General features: G+C 40.0%; 3 protein-coding genes across 3 annotated transcripts; 1 reads left to right on the top strand and 2 right to left on the bottom strand.

The window, feature by feature from the left end:
- Window positions 1-1071: 1071 nt before the first annotated feature.
- ccdc137 (coiled-coil domain containing 137) lies at window positions 1072-4197 on the bottom strand. Its single transcript, XM_069149018.1, has 6 exons — window positions 4034-4197; window positions 3681-3826; window positions 3337-3562; window positions 2730-2812; window positions 1837-1916; window positions 1072-1736 (listed from the first exon to the last, which is right to left on the bottom strand). The coding sequence occupies exons 1-6, from the start codon at window positions 4102-4104 to the stop codon at window positions 1539-1541; spliced, it is 804 nt and encodes a 267-aa protein (XP_069005119.1). The 5' UTR covers window positions 4105-4197; the 3' UTR covers window positions 1072-1538.
- Window positions 4198-9778: 5581 nt separating this feature from the next.
- Window positions 9779-10992, top strand: tspan10 (tetraspanin 10). Its single transcript, XM_069148572.1, has 3 exons — window positions 9779-9859; window positions 9959-10551; window positions 10665-10992. Exons 1-3 carry the CDS (start codon window positions 9779-9781, stop codon window positions 10990-10992), a joined length of 1002 nt encoding a protein of 333 aa, XP_069004673.1.
- Window positions 10993-12385: 1393 nt separating this feature from the next.
- Window positions 12386-13803, bottom strand: LOC138197712 (retinal cone rhodopsin-sensitive cGMP 3',5'-cyclic phosphodiesterase subunit gamma-like). The gene is made up of 4 exons (XM_069148571.1): window positions 13785-13803; window positions 12733-12865; window positions 12557-12621; window positions 12386-12462 (listed from the first exon to the last, which is right to left on the bottom strand). The coding sequence occupies exons 1-4, from the start codon at window positions 13801-13803 to the stop codon at window positions 12386-12388; spliced, it is 294 nt and encodes a 97-aa protein (XP_069004672.1).
- Window positions 13804-15343: the final 1540 nt, after the last annotated feature.

The raw sequence follows: 15343 nt of genomic DNA, 5'->3' as shown, positions 1-15343 counted from the left end.
CCTCGTCACTGTGACAACCCTCAGAGGACAAACATAGACGAGAGAGAGAGAAAAAAAAAAGGAGGGTTTTACTAGTCGAGCTGATTCAATTCAAATGAACCAAACAGACCAGACAACAGACGGTCACTACTATGAGTTAATAACATCTGGTGATATTAATGATTGCAAAAAATATCACCAAAATATTGTTTGTTTTTAGATTCAGGGTACTTTGAATGATCAAGCTTTCAAAGAACACATCTGAATTTGTGCAGTTTGTCTCAGCGGCCTGATATTTAAACAAAGGCCTCGTTCATGAGGGTAAACCTTTTAAGGATTACAAACGTAAACAGCTGTGCCAGGCTCTAATAAGTGTTCCGTATTTAAAAAGGCTAATGTGATTTATTTATTCCCAGATTCCGGCTCTCAGAGGTACAAAGGGAAACAAAATTGGAAAAAAGGTTATTTATTTGACAAAATGTTATGTTTGTTCTTATTCCTGAGGTTCAAAGTTAACTCTTACCTTGGAAACAACAGCTGGGGAAACAAGTCATATGACGATAATGCCAAATGCTTCAAAAATAGGCCTGGTAGTGCGATTTTCTTTTTTTTTGTTTTTTTTCATACAGCTGTTTCCGAGTTTAGGTCATCAGAGTGCTCAGGAAAAAAGTGATTTGAGGACTCGGCAATCTCTACATGCTGATGAAGATCATGTGTCAGAATGGCTAATAAATAAACCTTATGGTGAGATTTTTTTTTTTCCTAACTTTTTTTTTTATACATTTGATATATAATTTGTGATCATTTCCTCATTGAACACTGACTAACATATGTTACGGGACTGCATGCACCAGCCATAGATATACAAATATAACATGGCATGACGTGGCACCAATAATGTTTTGTCTGCTCCATACAAACATCAGGCAGCCAGCTTTCTACAGGAGGACTGCCATCTAGTGGGTCCACTGAAAACAACCACAGCTTCATCTTTTCCTGTAAAATAACCTTAAATGATCTGAATGTCCGTCAAAGTGGTAACCTAAAGATGCAAATAAAATACTGTAAACACAATTGCCAGTGACCATGAGACACAGTTAAGGGTGAGAACTCAACAAAAGCCACCTCTTCGCATTTATTTTTCAGTAGTTACAGGTGATCAGCTGAATTTTGTATAAAACACTTTAACACACTAAGCTTTTGGAAGGTGCTGTCCTCTTTTTAACAAAGCATGTCATCATGAATGTGTCGGGTTGATGTTCTTTACTACTTACCAAATCCGGTGGCCTATGGATGCAAATGTTTGGGTCTTTCCCTGAAAGGTATTTTAATTGTGGTTTTAGTGCCCCACGTGGCACGTCAGTTCCACAATGGTATAACGCAATCGAAATCCAGAAAGGTACCTGGTACCAAAAGCGAGTACTGCTGAGTAAAGCCAAGCCGAGTCGGTGCCATGTAGTGGAAACATGGCTATACAGTCGGCTAATGATTACCATGTCAGTTTCTGCGCTTCACTCCTCACTTCAGTCATTGACATGGACCGTATGTGACATGATGCATCACTGAGGGTTCTTCAGTTTTTCCAGACTGGCAGTCTTGGCCTCGTGCTGCAGCTGTTTCCGTTTCTTGAGATGACGGTAGGCCTCCACTGCTCGCTGCCTCTCCTCCTCCATGATTCTCTGTCTTGCCATCGACGGCTTGGTCGTGGAGACTGTGGCGTGGCCAAGCAGAGAGTTGAGAAGCAGGTGCTTTGACTTCTTCTCGATCATGGAGGTAGAAGAGGAAAAAACAGTCAGCCGGTTACTCGAGCGTTGATGGCAGCGAGACAACGTGTGATCACTTGCAAAGCATTGTTACCTGAGATTTGACCGGAGCTTTCTTGGGCTTGGCGCTCAAAGATGGTGGGGCCATTGTAACTTCACCAAAGGGAATATAATCTATAAAAAAAGAAAGCAAGAATTTAAGTATACAAAAGTCTTAATTCAACTTCAGCGTGATTAATTGCCTCAATTAAAAACTTTTAGCCACTTCGGGGAAATCGACATGTTAAAAATGTAGCAGCTTATATATTATTTGCTTACAAAAGTTGTAATTGAAACAGATGACTATTCACACATCCAGCAGACACAGAGTAATTTAGCATTAATCTGGTGTTGCATTTGGTTCCATTTACAATCCTCTGAGTTCAGTCTTTGGTCTTTTGTGTAAGTACGTTCAATGGTAGATATTTGGGACCTTAGCTATTAAATGTTCCACTGTATACTAGCTTTTGCTGAAAATAAAGTTTGTGTGAGCAGGACACTGCAGTGTAGTTTGGTACTGTCTGTGTGTGTCACTGTGAACAGCCTCTTCAGACTACACATACTGGTACGATCTATTGTGTATATATAAAAATATTGCAGTTACTTTAGCTATACTTAAATTCATTTCCAGGGCAACAAACATCAGATAACTACAGCAAATTCAAAATACAGGTGCAGAACAAGTTTTTTTTTGTTTCTTAAATCTTAACACTGACTTCCACTTAGTTACCGAATATATTTTTCTGATAGTGCAAGTGCGTAAATCACTGAACGGCCCCCAGACAAGATACTTTTCAGATGATCTTCAGCTAGAAACAGTCACAGAGTAGTGCCGTACACAGTTGAAGTGAAGGGATGGAATCGGATGACTCCCAACCAACTTATATGCTGATTTGCTGGATGCTACTTATTATTTGGCAATATTCCTAGAAAACGTGCATTTCTTACCCACAAACCTCTCTTTCTCCATTTCGGCCTCTTGCCTGTCCAACTTCTTCTGCTGTAGCTTTTGTAATCTCATTTTATCATACCTGCAGCAAGACGGCAAAGACCAAATAAAGCAAACACATTAGATGTAAAAACCCAGAAAAAAAAAAATATTTCCCTCCACAATTTCTTTGCTGTTTTACCGACATTCCAACTTCACGCTGTGGGCTTTATTGTTGGTTTTATTTGTCGTTGTCCCAAAAATCATTGTTATTACTCCGTCGATTATGTTACCTATTAGTTGAATTGGTCGACCGGTGTCTCTCAAAGACATAACACGTATTGTTTTATCAGGACCAACCTTCCACAACCAAAACATATTTGGTTTATAATCATGGGAGGACTGACGAGACCGGAAAAATTCACATTAAAAGACAACTTTTGGCATTTTCGTAATAAAAAAAAAAAAAAGGGACTCAAAACAAGTGATTGATAATCAAAATTATTGATGATTAATTTTTTTTTTGTTGCGGTTTTGACCCCAAATACTGACAAGAGAAGAAAAGTCAACCTAAACATGAATAAAAAAAATAAAAAAAATCAGTGAAGAGAATCAAAGCGTCCTCACTCTTTCTTTTTGTCCGACTTGCCCATGTCGGCGCGCCTCTCTTGTTTCTCCGGATCCAGCTCGGGTTTTCTCTCCACTTGGTTCTTGGTGAGGAACAGGACGTGTTTCGTCTCCGTCTCCATACGACGCACGTACGCTTTCTCGCTTTCCTGCTTTCCCCTCTTGAATCGCGGGACGGGGATGTCTCCGTCCCGGGAATCATCCGGCTTACCGGGAGAGGAAAAAGCTAAAAGACAACAGACCGCGCGGTAGATTCCTCAGACACACGCAGTCACGAGTCTTAAAAATGCATAATAAGGCTTTTGAAAACTTTTCTTTAAAAAAATAATAATAAATAAATCAACCTTTTTGATGTTTTTTAGCCTTCGGGGCTCCCGTTTTTATTCTGTCCTTGCTCTTCATGATCTCTCGGAGCCTGAAGGGGATGTGCTCGAGGTGGTCCTCGGGCTCGGCTTTCCCGGATCCGCCGTCTCCTTTGAGTTTCTTAACCCTGAAAGAGTTTGGAGACATTACAGTGGAAAACAAAGACGCGCATATTGCAGACACATTTTGACAGGTTGAATTGAACTCTTGCAGCTTTGCGACCGACTTGACGTTAACCAAGTCAACGAGGACTAGCTTGCCGTTGCTGGCGAGCTTAACTCGCAGTTGTTGTTTTTTTTTTTAACTCTTACACGTTTACGTCGCCTTACGTTACCTCGGGTTTTGTCCGGCTTTGCCCGCTTGCTTTCCCGACTCGTTATTTTTGTTCTTCTTATTTTTACCCATGATAGACGGCTTTATACGAATGCACAACAAAATATAAAACGCACGTGGGGGAACTGTAAGCGCCCACTTCAAAATAATAATAAAAAAAAAGTAAAAAAAAAAGTCTTCTTCTTGTTTTTAATGGCGGTTGGCAAACAGACTTTACGGCGCATTACCGCCACCAACTGGCATAGAGTTTGAAGTGTACCTTCGCAAATGTAAAAAGGACATACGTGTACTCTTTATACAGCTCGTTCTCTTAAGGTATTGAAACAAGCATAGATAACACGTCCTCTCCAGAACTTCAATCCAATCCAATATTTAATCCATATAGTCTGTGGTGATACATTGAGGTGGTCTACCATCACTCAGCAATGAAATTGGTCTGTGGAAATACGATGTTTTCCTTTTAACGCCAATCTTAAATCAGAAGAAACATTGGTCATATTTATGTGACATTTCATCGGGCTTTAACTTTAAAATCAAAATGAGAATGCCCTGATATTGTTTGAGTGACAGATTAAGGCACCACCAGTATTCAGCAGTGAATGGTCGCATCGTGGTGCAGCATATGAAAGCTTGTATAGGGCATGAAGAAAAATTAAAAAGGGGGAAAAAAAGGGAATCGTTATCCATTTAACTTTTAACAATTTTAGTTTCTAGCCCTTGAAGAGCAACATGGGTGATAGTTTAATGTTGAGGCTGTTGCACCGTGTTCCAATCCTGTTTAAAGCGGCCAATGTATTACATATAGTAAACTCTTGTATCCAGTAGTGTTTCATAAAAGTTGGTTTTATTAATTAATTAGATAGAAAAATCAAATACAAACCAAGGTCATGCAATGATAATTAATGTGAAGAAAAAAAAAAATCCATATAATGTGTTATATAAAACACCTTGAGAAAATCTTTTACCATTATGTGACTTCATGTCCAGCTATCGACAGACACGGAGCAGCAGGATGACAGATAATCTGATAAATGCTGCCACCTTGTGGTTCAATGTGACTTTATACAGAAAGGTGATGGTTAATGATTTCTTTACCATGAAGCAGTCTTATTCGACCTTTTGTCACATCACACTCATTAATAAAATAATATAATCATCTATTCCTGAAAAATATGTAGATCAGCAACTCTTGTTTAACACGTCAGCATTGATACCAGACAAAAGGCAACAGGTCTAAGGTCTCTGTGGCCCTCTCCTCCTCGATCTGATCGGTGTTGGCCTACTCATAATCCCCCTGTCAGCCCTCATCTGTCTTTGCAGTGGAGACCTCAGAGCAAAGCTGGCGGGAATCCTCTGTATGGGCCGCTGAGGCATGGTCAATCTGCCGACCTTAAGATCATCCACAAATGCCTCCACTCCGTCAAACTTTGTGGAGAGGCTCCCCAGCTCGTCTTTGAGATTGTTAAACTGCCTGTAGAGGTCTCTCAGAGCATCTGAAAGAGGCTGGATCCTGCACACATGCAAACATTTGGGAAAGTACAAATGATTAGATTATTTCAGTATTTGAATGACCACACAAAGAACTTTGCCACTTCAAAGCTTCATGAGCTTGTTTATTGGCAAAACATAACTAAAAGAGGGACTAAGTCAAATTTATATAAACATGAAAATCACAAGATGCTTTTAAGCAAAAACAGCCCCCGTCATCAGCAGGAAACATCAGGATAACAAATAAAAGGAACAGAGCTCCCTCTAGAAAAGATGAAAGGATAAAAATAGAATTTTTTTTGGCCAATACTAATGAAGGAACATTGAGCCTGCTGCAGTCCAACAGAAATGGCTACTTGAGTTTGTTCACATTAAATATGGTCCTCGCTGTTGGCATCATGGTCCAGAGCCTCTTCTCCAGAGGAAAAGGTCAGGGAGTTGGAGTAATGCGTGCCAGGATTCCAGTGTTCACCAGAACATGAGGCTGAAACAATTCCCGTTTTCTGTTGGCATGGTCTCTGCAGTGAGGTCATTTACATAGCAGAGTCGGCCTGGTGTGGACCCCAGCTATCATAGATCACACTATTGGCTCTGACAGGTCCATGGTCATGTGTGGAGCAAAGGAAGTTACACAACTCCTAGTTTCCTACGCACCAATAAAGTGCTCAGTGACATCACTGAGCGTTGTTATTGTTGCACATTTCACCTCTCACTTACGCAAGTTTTCAGGCTTTTAATTTTTTGTTCTGGATTGTTTGTTTATCACCACTGCTATAGAGTCACATGGCAGTAAGACTCACCTGTTATATTCAGGGAGAACAGAGGCGTGGTCATTGATCAGCAGGTCTTTCACTTGGGTTAAAATAGCAAACTTCCAGTTGTCCAGTACCTGAGTCAGGTTGGAGCAAGTCTTGCTGTTGGTTTGTTCTGCTGGACGCAGACATACACAGTCAGAGTATGTACATCATATTCACCTATAAATTCTATAAACACTGCAATGATTTAGGAGCTTTTGACGTGTAGCATTATTGATAATCGTTTACAGATTGCAGAATGTGACACAACATCAGCCCGGACCTTTAGGGTCCCAACGAGAAGTTTCCTGTTTCCATATCTGAGCTTGACACATTGAGATTATGCAGAGAAGGGCCACAACCTGCTCCATCCTCATTTTCACCTAACAAAAACAAAAAGATGTAGACGCAGCTGAGAAACAAGCAAAATTGGAAATTTAATAAGCAAGCACACATGCTTTCAGTTAAATAAACCTGCTAACAATGTTAGAATTTTAATTAGTTAAATCTGCAAATGATTTATCTTTTTAAAATGGGACACCAAGGTTTAGTCCCCAAACAGCAGATAGATGATACTTTTCTCACTGATGCATGCCTATATTTGAAGAAATGCATTCTGCTGTATTCAGTTTGATTGCCTGTACTGTGAAATAGAGTGTGAAGACTTTGAGTTTTACGATACCTTTTTGTGAAGTAGTGCCGGGGTTTTGTCCAGGTCAGAGCAGCAGAACACACTCTGTGGTACGATCCTTCAACAATGACACACTGAGAAAACGTGACCTGGGCAGCACTCCCTTATAACTGCCTCCTTAAACTCCCAGAGCCATTCCCCCACCTGCTCGCATCCACGTCAGTGATGCAGGGCGGTGACACACTGTGGTCCTTTAGCACGTGTGCACACTGCTGCAGAAACACACATTTGCATCCCACTTAGGCTTCTGATGTGTCTTTTCAAATGTGCATCTTCTATAATAATAACCCACAGTGTGAATGGGAGGTCCTGATAATCCCCTATCTGCGCTCCGTCTATCTTCCAACTGCTTTGAGTGGTGTGGGGCAACCGCACTCCCTATGGGTGATAATCCAGAGGAGGTGTTTGATGTCGCAGTATGGCTCCAGCATTACATTCTTACTGCCTACTGTAATACAATCTGCTCAACATCTGGGCGATTACAGACCAAGCCAGCAACGGTCTCTTTAGCTGTCAGAGGTGATCAAAACCTGGAGCGCCACTCACCCTAGATGAAAACAAGAGTTCAAACACACATTAATTGATGTTGACTAATGTAAACAACAGATTACAGATTAGTTATCTCCTATCCAGACAAAACAGTAGACCAGAGCCTTTAGTGGACTTTAAAATAGCCGTTAGAAGGAAAACTGTGCAGCCGCCAGAAAATCCCTCTGCCCTAAACTGCCTTAACTCAAATAAGATGCTTTCTGATTTTCTCCATTTCCCTCCGCTATTTATCCAGGTTTTATAATTCTAGATAATGTATGAGGAAATACTCTGTTTGCTGATGGAGGGTGAAGCAACACATTATCTTTATTTTCCGTGCTGAGACAGATGATCATAATTTGGACACTTTTTGAGCAGACGACTGCAGTTTAAGCCAAAACAGTTAGAAATGGAGTGCTTTTCCTTGTCGCAGAAATGTCCAGTTCTGATTTCCTTCAAAATCGGAGTTTCTTATATTTGAAAGACGTTGCTGCTGCTTGTACTGATGTCTGCAGATGGTTATAAGTGATGTATGAGATGCTGAAAAGGAATCGAACTGGGCAACAGTCGCTGCCATTCACACCGCCTTTAAACCCCTGGAGGCAACATACTGTATGGCATGCTGTCAGTAGGGTGAACGTCATACCATCTGTGCTGACAACTGTGCTGTTCAAAGAGTAGGAACTAAATACATTTGATATACCATCCTCCCTAAAACATTTACACATCATATTTATATGTTAAACAAAAACGATCCAACTTCTCATTCTGTCCACAACTAGTCACAGTAAATCTGCTGTAGCCTTTTTTTTTTTTTTTTTTTTTACTATTAATGTTAAATGAAAATACATGTTTGACCACCAGTCGCTCTGTGTGCAGCAGTGGACTGACTTCCTTCCAGGCCCCTGCAGTTAAGTCCAGCACATCCAGAGGAAAGAATGACAGCAGTAGACCTGCAGAGCCAGAGAGTGAGAAAACCAGGCCTCCCTCTTTCTGTTTTTTGACTCAGTGTCACATCTGCATTCTCACAGGCTGCTGGTTATTCACTCACAGAAGCACATCACTTCACAATAACTTTATCAGGGCAATATTAAGATGTTTAAACTGAATTATATCAGCTCTTATATTCAAAAATTGTAGCCAAATTGAAAATGCACATGGACTCCCATGTTTCCTGCAAACGTTTGATAGAAGGACACAGATGAGGAAGAGTATGCAGCAATTGTTGTTTTATCTCATTTGACTTTCTAGAATTTTAAAGCCTGCATTTCATACAACACAAATCTGAGTTTAATGACAGATGCATATTCTCAATGCCTGGACAAGGGAAGGTAGATGCATCATTTGTTGAGGCATTACATGTTTACATTGCAGAAGTCCTGCACTCATAATGAAGGTAGTCTGAACAAACCTCAGGTGAATCTTGAATGTATGGAACAAAATTCAACACCCACGTACATATGGTCCATATTTTTCCTCTCAACAACAAGGGCCAGACACGTAATGTTTTCAGGTTTTCCATCCATATGTCTGGCACAGGCTTGTGAACGTGACATCTCAAGAACACCTCAAAGTCATTTCTTCAAATTTGGCTCAAATGTTCTTGGACTCAAAGATCATCTGATTAGATTTTGGTGCTCAAAGGTCAAGGGCAATGTGATCGCACATCTGTCCAGTGACAGAAATGAGAGTTTTTGGCTCTCTTTCCCTATTGCATCGCCAGAGGTTTATCTTGAGATCACAGACGAGAGCTTCGACTCCTAGTTTGGAAACCGCTACAATTAAAAATCTCAAAGCAAAGATCCAAACACATAAGACTGATCACTTACTAAACGCCCCCTGTACATTAAACTGTTCAATGAAATGATTTTGTTCCACAGAATTAGGTTCAATTACAGGGTCCGATTTCGGGAAAAGTATTTTTAGAAATTCCGTTTTTCTTTACAAGTCCTGTTTTTTGTGAGTAAAATCACATCTAAAGGCTATTGTTCTAGTCTGAGTCCCAACCTTGTGTTTGCATCTCTCATATATGCTCTGATAGCCATCTAATCCCCTCACCGTGACTCTCACATGATGAAAAAATCCCACATTTCACAGCAGCCTGAGGATAAACACAGCATGGTTACTCCACCTCAGCTCACATGCTCCTCTACTGAAGCGAATGCTCCCCCTATGTTTCATTTTAGCTCGTGTAATTCTAACAAGCTAAAAGCACAGGGAGGATTTTCTCCTGCTGAAGGACAATATGAGGAAATTTTGGGAAATAAAAAGACCATGGACGAAAAGAGACTCTGCACAGAATGAGTCCAGTCCACTCATACCAAAAGTAAGTTTTTTCGGGAGTTGCAGTTGTGCATTTGCAGTTTTTAAGTACCATTATTTCTCAAAAATGCCTGCATTTTGTTTCATTTCTGTGTGTCTAAAGGCTGGCTCTTCAAAAGAAGATTCCGTGGAGCTTGGCCATGTCACTGCTGAATTACAAGCAGGGAGAAACAGTGGACAGGGCCACAAGATCTCTCCATTTCCAAGGATACGACCCATCTCCAGTTATTCTTTGATGGACTATTTCCTTAAATACTTCCTGTTCCTATCCAATCTGGTGTTTACAGTTCTGGGCCTGGTGATCCTTGGTTTGGGGACGTGGGGCCTCATTAGCAAAGAATCATTTGCCCAGGAGAAGATCGGCAGTATCGGCACTGATCCGATGCTGTTACTCGTGACTCTGGGCTTTCTGCTCGCTATTCTCTGCATATTGGGCTGTGTTGGTGCCTTAAGGGAGAACTGCTGCTTACTGCAGCTGTTCTCAGCCGCAGTGCTGGTGCTCATTTCAACTCAAGTCCTGGTTGCCATTATTGCCTACAGTATGCAAGATCAGATTGGGGGCTACCTTCGGACAGGAATGTTAACTGCTATGGCACGCTACCAAGATGATCTGGATCTGAGGTTCATCACAGACGAGATTCAGTCAAACCTACAGTGCTGTGGGGCAGATGACTACCGTGACTGGGAAAATAACATGTGAGTGGATGAACTTTTAAGTACTCCAGCTTATTGGTCACAGTGTTGGAATGTCTGCAACAAAGTAAATGTGCTGCTAAGTAAGTTATTAGCTATTTTTTTCCTTTCCTCAGATATTACAACTGCTCAGCTCCAGGAGTGCTGGCCTGTGGTGTCCCTGCAACATGCTGTGTGAACCCTTTGGAGAACGGCACAGTGTGGAACTCTCAGTGTGGTGTAGGAGCCCAGTTACTAGATGAGTTTACTGCTCAGAGTGTGGTCTTCCTGGGCGGTTGTCTTGGGGGGATCTCTCGCCTGATTGAGCAGCACAAGGGCCTGATAGGGACAGTTGGATTTGTTGTACTTGCGGTCCAGATTCTGGCCCTGTTTATCACTACACGACTGCTAGAAAGCATCCAGTGGCATAGGGTTAAAATTAGGCTACAGCTGTATGATATTTAATGAGTCCTGGTGGCTGTTTCACAAAAGAAGAATGAAGAAATCCAGGATAACAGAGTAAAGCCAGGCTTGATCTAGTTTAGTCAGTGTAGTCGGTTTCACAATTGCCAAGTGCGGCTAGGTCAAGCCAGGTGTAATTAATCCAGATATTTGCACATTGTCTTAAAAAGACGGTGAGGCCCCGGTGTGCAGGAGATGTGTTGACACGTGTGCATGTGACGCATGTAGGTGTGTGCACGCAACACTTTTACACAATTAATTCAAACTGACAGGAAAGCAGCGATATGCGCTGCTTACACACGTCACCTGCACACGTCACCTGCACACGCCTAAATATGCACTAAATATTAATGCCAGTCACATGCACACATATCAACACATCATGTGCACATGCCTAAACGCATCACATGCACACACCAAAATTCCCTTATTAATGTTATTTAAAAAAAAAAAACAGCCCTCTGTCTTGTTTTGAATTGTGCCTTTGTCTGCCATTTTTTTTTCAGTTTGACTGTAAAGAATCAGATGTTTGCACCTGTTTTGCTAATGGCAATGAGAAATCTATTAAATATGTTAAAAGAAAGGAAGCAAATTCCAACAAAATGTTTAAATAAAAAAAAAAAGGAGCAACCAGGACAGACTGACCAGCAAAAGAGCAAGCAGTATAACCCCTGTTAGACTACAAACTATTAGATAAGATATAACAGATAACATCAGTTGGTTGGATTGAGAGGCAGATTTTGTCCTCGGACAGTCAGTTTCCTGCTGTCGTGGTAAGATAAAGCTGCTGTCTAAAGCATCATATTCAACACACACACACGCACACACATTGTGTCATTTTCCCCATCTAACTCTCTTCAAGAAAACAGATTATTTCCCAAAACGTCAAAACATTCCTTAAAAGGATTGATCAATACTTGACCCTTAAATACTGTTGAGACTATTCTGCTGTTCACATATGCTGATTTGTTCTTTTTCAAAAGGATAAATAAAGAATCATAATGGGTTTATTATAACTGAGTGTTTATAATAAAAACAGTCAGTGACAACTGTGCAGAAATTCCTGCTGGTCAACAACCAAGAATTCAGTTCCAGCTGCCACTGCAGCCTCAGACAATGACACAGGAACTCAGAATCAGTGGTTCATAAAATGGCAGCTTGAGACTCTTGTGAAAATAGATTTACTGTATAAATTATCTCAGGCAAAGACCAGCATTCACAATAAGCAGACATATTTTACACAATAACACATAACATTTCAGCATGAGGTTTTACCATTCAAAAAAAAAGCTATTCTTGTTGATCCAGACTGGTGTAGTTGATTACTGAAATTTCTGTTGCTGAACTTGCCAAATTAATTCTCTTTGGTAAACAAAAATAATTTCACGGAGGAGAATCAGATGATGCCATACTGAGCGAGTTCATGTAGCTCTAGGTGGCTGTGTGCTTCCCACGGGCAGATCACAGTAATGTCTGAAAGAAGAAAGAAGAAATAGTTAGGAAAAGTTGTGTGATATGTCCATAAGATTTAGCGGCGTGATGGCCTCACTCTTTTAATTCTGCTTACCAGTGCCGAGTCCTTCCATTCCCGGGATCTCCTCTCCGAAGATGGAGAAGAAAGAAAATGACAAGCTTTATTGAAGGAAAACAGTAGTTTGTTTAAAAAAATAATAATAATAATAATTCAGACATACATTTTACATGTAGAGCACATTAAGGAAAATATATTTAAAAGAGGAATACCCAATGACTCCCCGTTTGGGAGGCTTGCTCTTGAACTGCCGGCTGTTTCTCCGTTTGAATTTTTTTTTTTTTTTTTTTTTTGGGGGGGTGTGGGGGGGGGGGGGGGGCGGGGGGGTGGGGGGGGGGGGTGTCCCTTGCGTGGAGAGCCGGGGCTCTTTTCACTGAAAAGAAACATCCGACCCAAAACTGATGTGTCAGCGCCCTCTAGCAGAGATAGGTAGGGCAAACAGTTACATCCAATCAGGATGTCCTTTGCAGCAAAGATCAACTGCCATTTAATGGATCAAAGACATTAAATTATCCCCCCTTTCAGAAATCAGGTACAGATTGTGTCTTTTCGCTCCAGAGAGTTTCAGAATTCAAATATTTTGGATCATGGTTTGATGAAAAGAACTTGTGAAATTTTCATATAAAACAAGAAAAAAGAAATTTAAGAAAGATTTAAACCTTAACAAACATAAAAAAAAAACACAATAAAAAAAATAAATAAACACAATAAAAAAAAAGCAAAAAAAACCCCTAAACTTAAAAAGTAGTTAAAAATATATATATATATATACAAATAACACCAACAGCTTTCAGAGACAGCAGACAGCATGCAAGTACAAGTGTGAGGAGGAGATGGCTCGCACAGTCAGCCAGGTTGAGGGATTTTTTTTTATTGGTCAATATTAGCATGTTAGCAGTTAGCTGACTAGCTCTCTGATACAAACAGGTATAAAAATGATATAAAACAACAATCCGAAAAGAAAAGATTTCAGTGATGGTCAAGTCACAGCAAAGAGGTGCGAAAAAAATCTGATTCTGACTTTTTTTTTTTTTTTTTTTTTTTTAACTGAGCAAATTCTCATGTCACACATGGATCTTTTATGTCTCCACTGGGTTCAGATTCAAGTTCAGGCAGCTAACATTCGGTAGTCAACACCTTAATTATTGCAATAGTGCAGATGTTTAAAAAAAAAAAAACAGATCAAATGGATGAAACTGAATTTTCATCCTCTGCCAGTCAAGCATCACCTATCTTCATCTCCCTCTCTGTCTGCAGGATGCACCTGTAGGCCTCCTCGTCATATTTATAGCGTCATGTAAATGAAGTGGTGGAGTTTCAACTCTCTGAAGAATAAGCGGGAACTGTCCCCAACTGGAAACACATTCAAATTTTTGTTAGCATTTAGTCAATCATTTTTTCCTGCGTGTGAATGATATAATGTGCCACATCTTACATTCTGCAATAAAAATAATGATTCAGCAATTACACACGAAACCATAAACCTCAAGATCAGCACTTGATGTCTCTTTTCTGTCACTACTAGACTAATTTAGTTTCAGATTGCTTATTTAACCTAAAGAGATATCCTAAGTTTAAATATGTGCTCATTTGCAATCACAACTATTGAGTATGAGCTCTAACATGTTAATAAACCTAATCTTTCTGAATGAGAGCTGGAATTCAACAAAGACATGATACTGTGTTTTTACACATTTGTAAAAACCAAGCTCTCTTATTATTTCCAGTGCTAAAACAGTACTATAGTTTGTACTCATAATGTTTTTATGGTTGAACAAAAGAAAAGGTTTGTCAGACTATAGCGTTACATGAGAAGGAGACAAACGAAGACCAGAATCATAAATAGGCTTATTAAGCGCTTGAGATGGTCTCATTTCTGTCAGTTAAAAATATTAACCAGAAGTTTATTAAGCGAAGAATTTTAAGGTCAACTCAAAATGGAATATTGCTGCTAAACTATCTGGACTTTTACATCATACTTTTAAACACAGGACTTTAAAATAATGAAGGTTATGAAGTTGTACGCACAACTTCATATGCTAATTTTGTGGGTATTTTTAAAAAAAAATCTTTTATTTCTGAACAAAAAGTTACATAAAAATATTGAAAAAATAATACACAAATATACCACACAAACATACGGCACACCTGCAGCGGCGCCTCTGACAGGAGATGACACATATGCAACACTGCCCTGCAAAACTGCTATACAATACTTGTGCTAAGTATTAAACTCAGGGGCCATTGCATCTAAAATACTAAGCAAAATGTGTCCACAACACAAAAAACATTACCCAAGTTGAATACATAACATTAGATGAGAATAACTCATTAAAAAGTTTCCTACCTAATTGACCGGCCCCCAGCTCTGGCGGCACACATGCTACATTCACATTCCACTAGCATCTGCAGTCCTAAACCAACAATTGCACTAAATGTCACTTTGGATAAGGACATTATACACATATGAAGCAACATATTGCTGTATTTCTCTAACTAATCACTCATTAATATTCATAAATTCCCTCACCGTGGACAAGAACAGCCACTACTAGCCAAAGAGTGTGTTAGGTTGTACATCCTGTATTTTCACAGCGTCCGATGCCATCTCAGTGCGCACATTGCTCTGAGAAGCAGTAAAACTACATCTTCTGCTGTCCAAAGTTAATCTACATCAGCACTGCTGCAGCGGAAAATTTCATTTACTGGGGTTTGTTTCCTGCACATACAATATGTTTAAACTTTGGATTTTACCACCCGGTTACAGTTACATATCATCGTATAGCCTATCATGATTTAAAACTGTATTTAACAGAGCACAAC

The sequence above is a fragment of the Embiotoca jacksoni genome, unplaced genomic scaffold (assembly GCF_022577435.1).
Source record: "Embiotoca jacksoni isolate LCO1_2020_lvr unplaced genomic scaffold, fEmbJac1.0.p SCAF_15, whole genome shotgun sequence".
Classification (NCBI taxonomy): domain Eukaryota; kingdom Metazoa; phylum Chordata; class Actinopteri; family Embiotocidae; genus Embiotoca; species Embiotoca jacksoni.
This window is presented reverse-complemented; position numbering and strand designations above follow the sequence as displayed.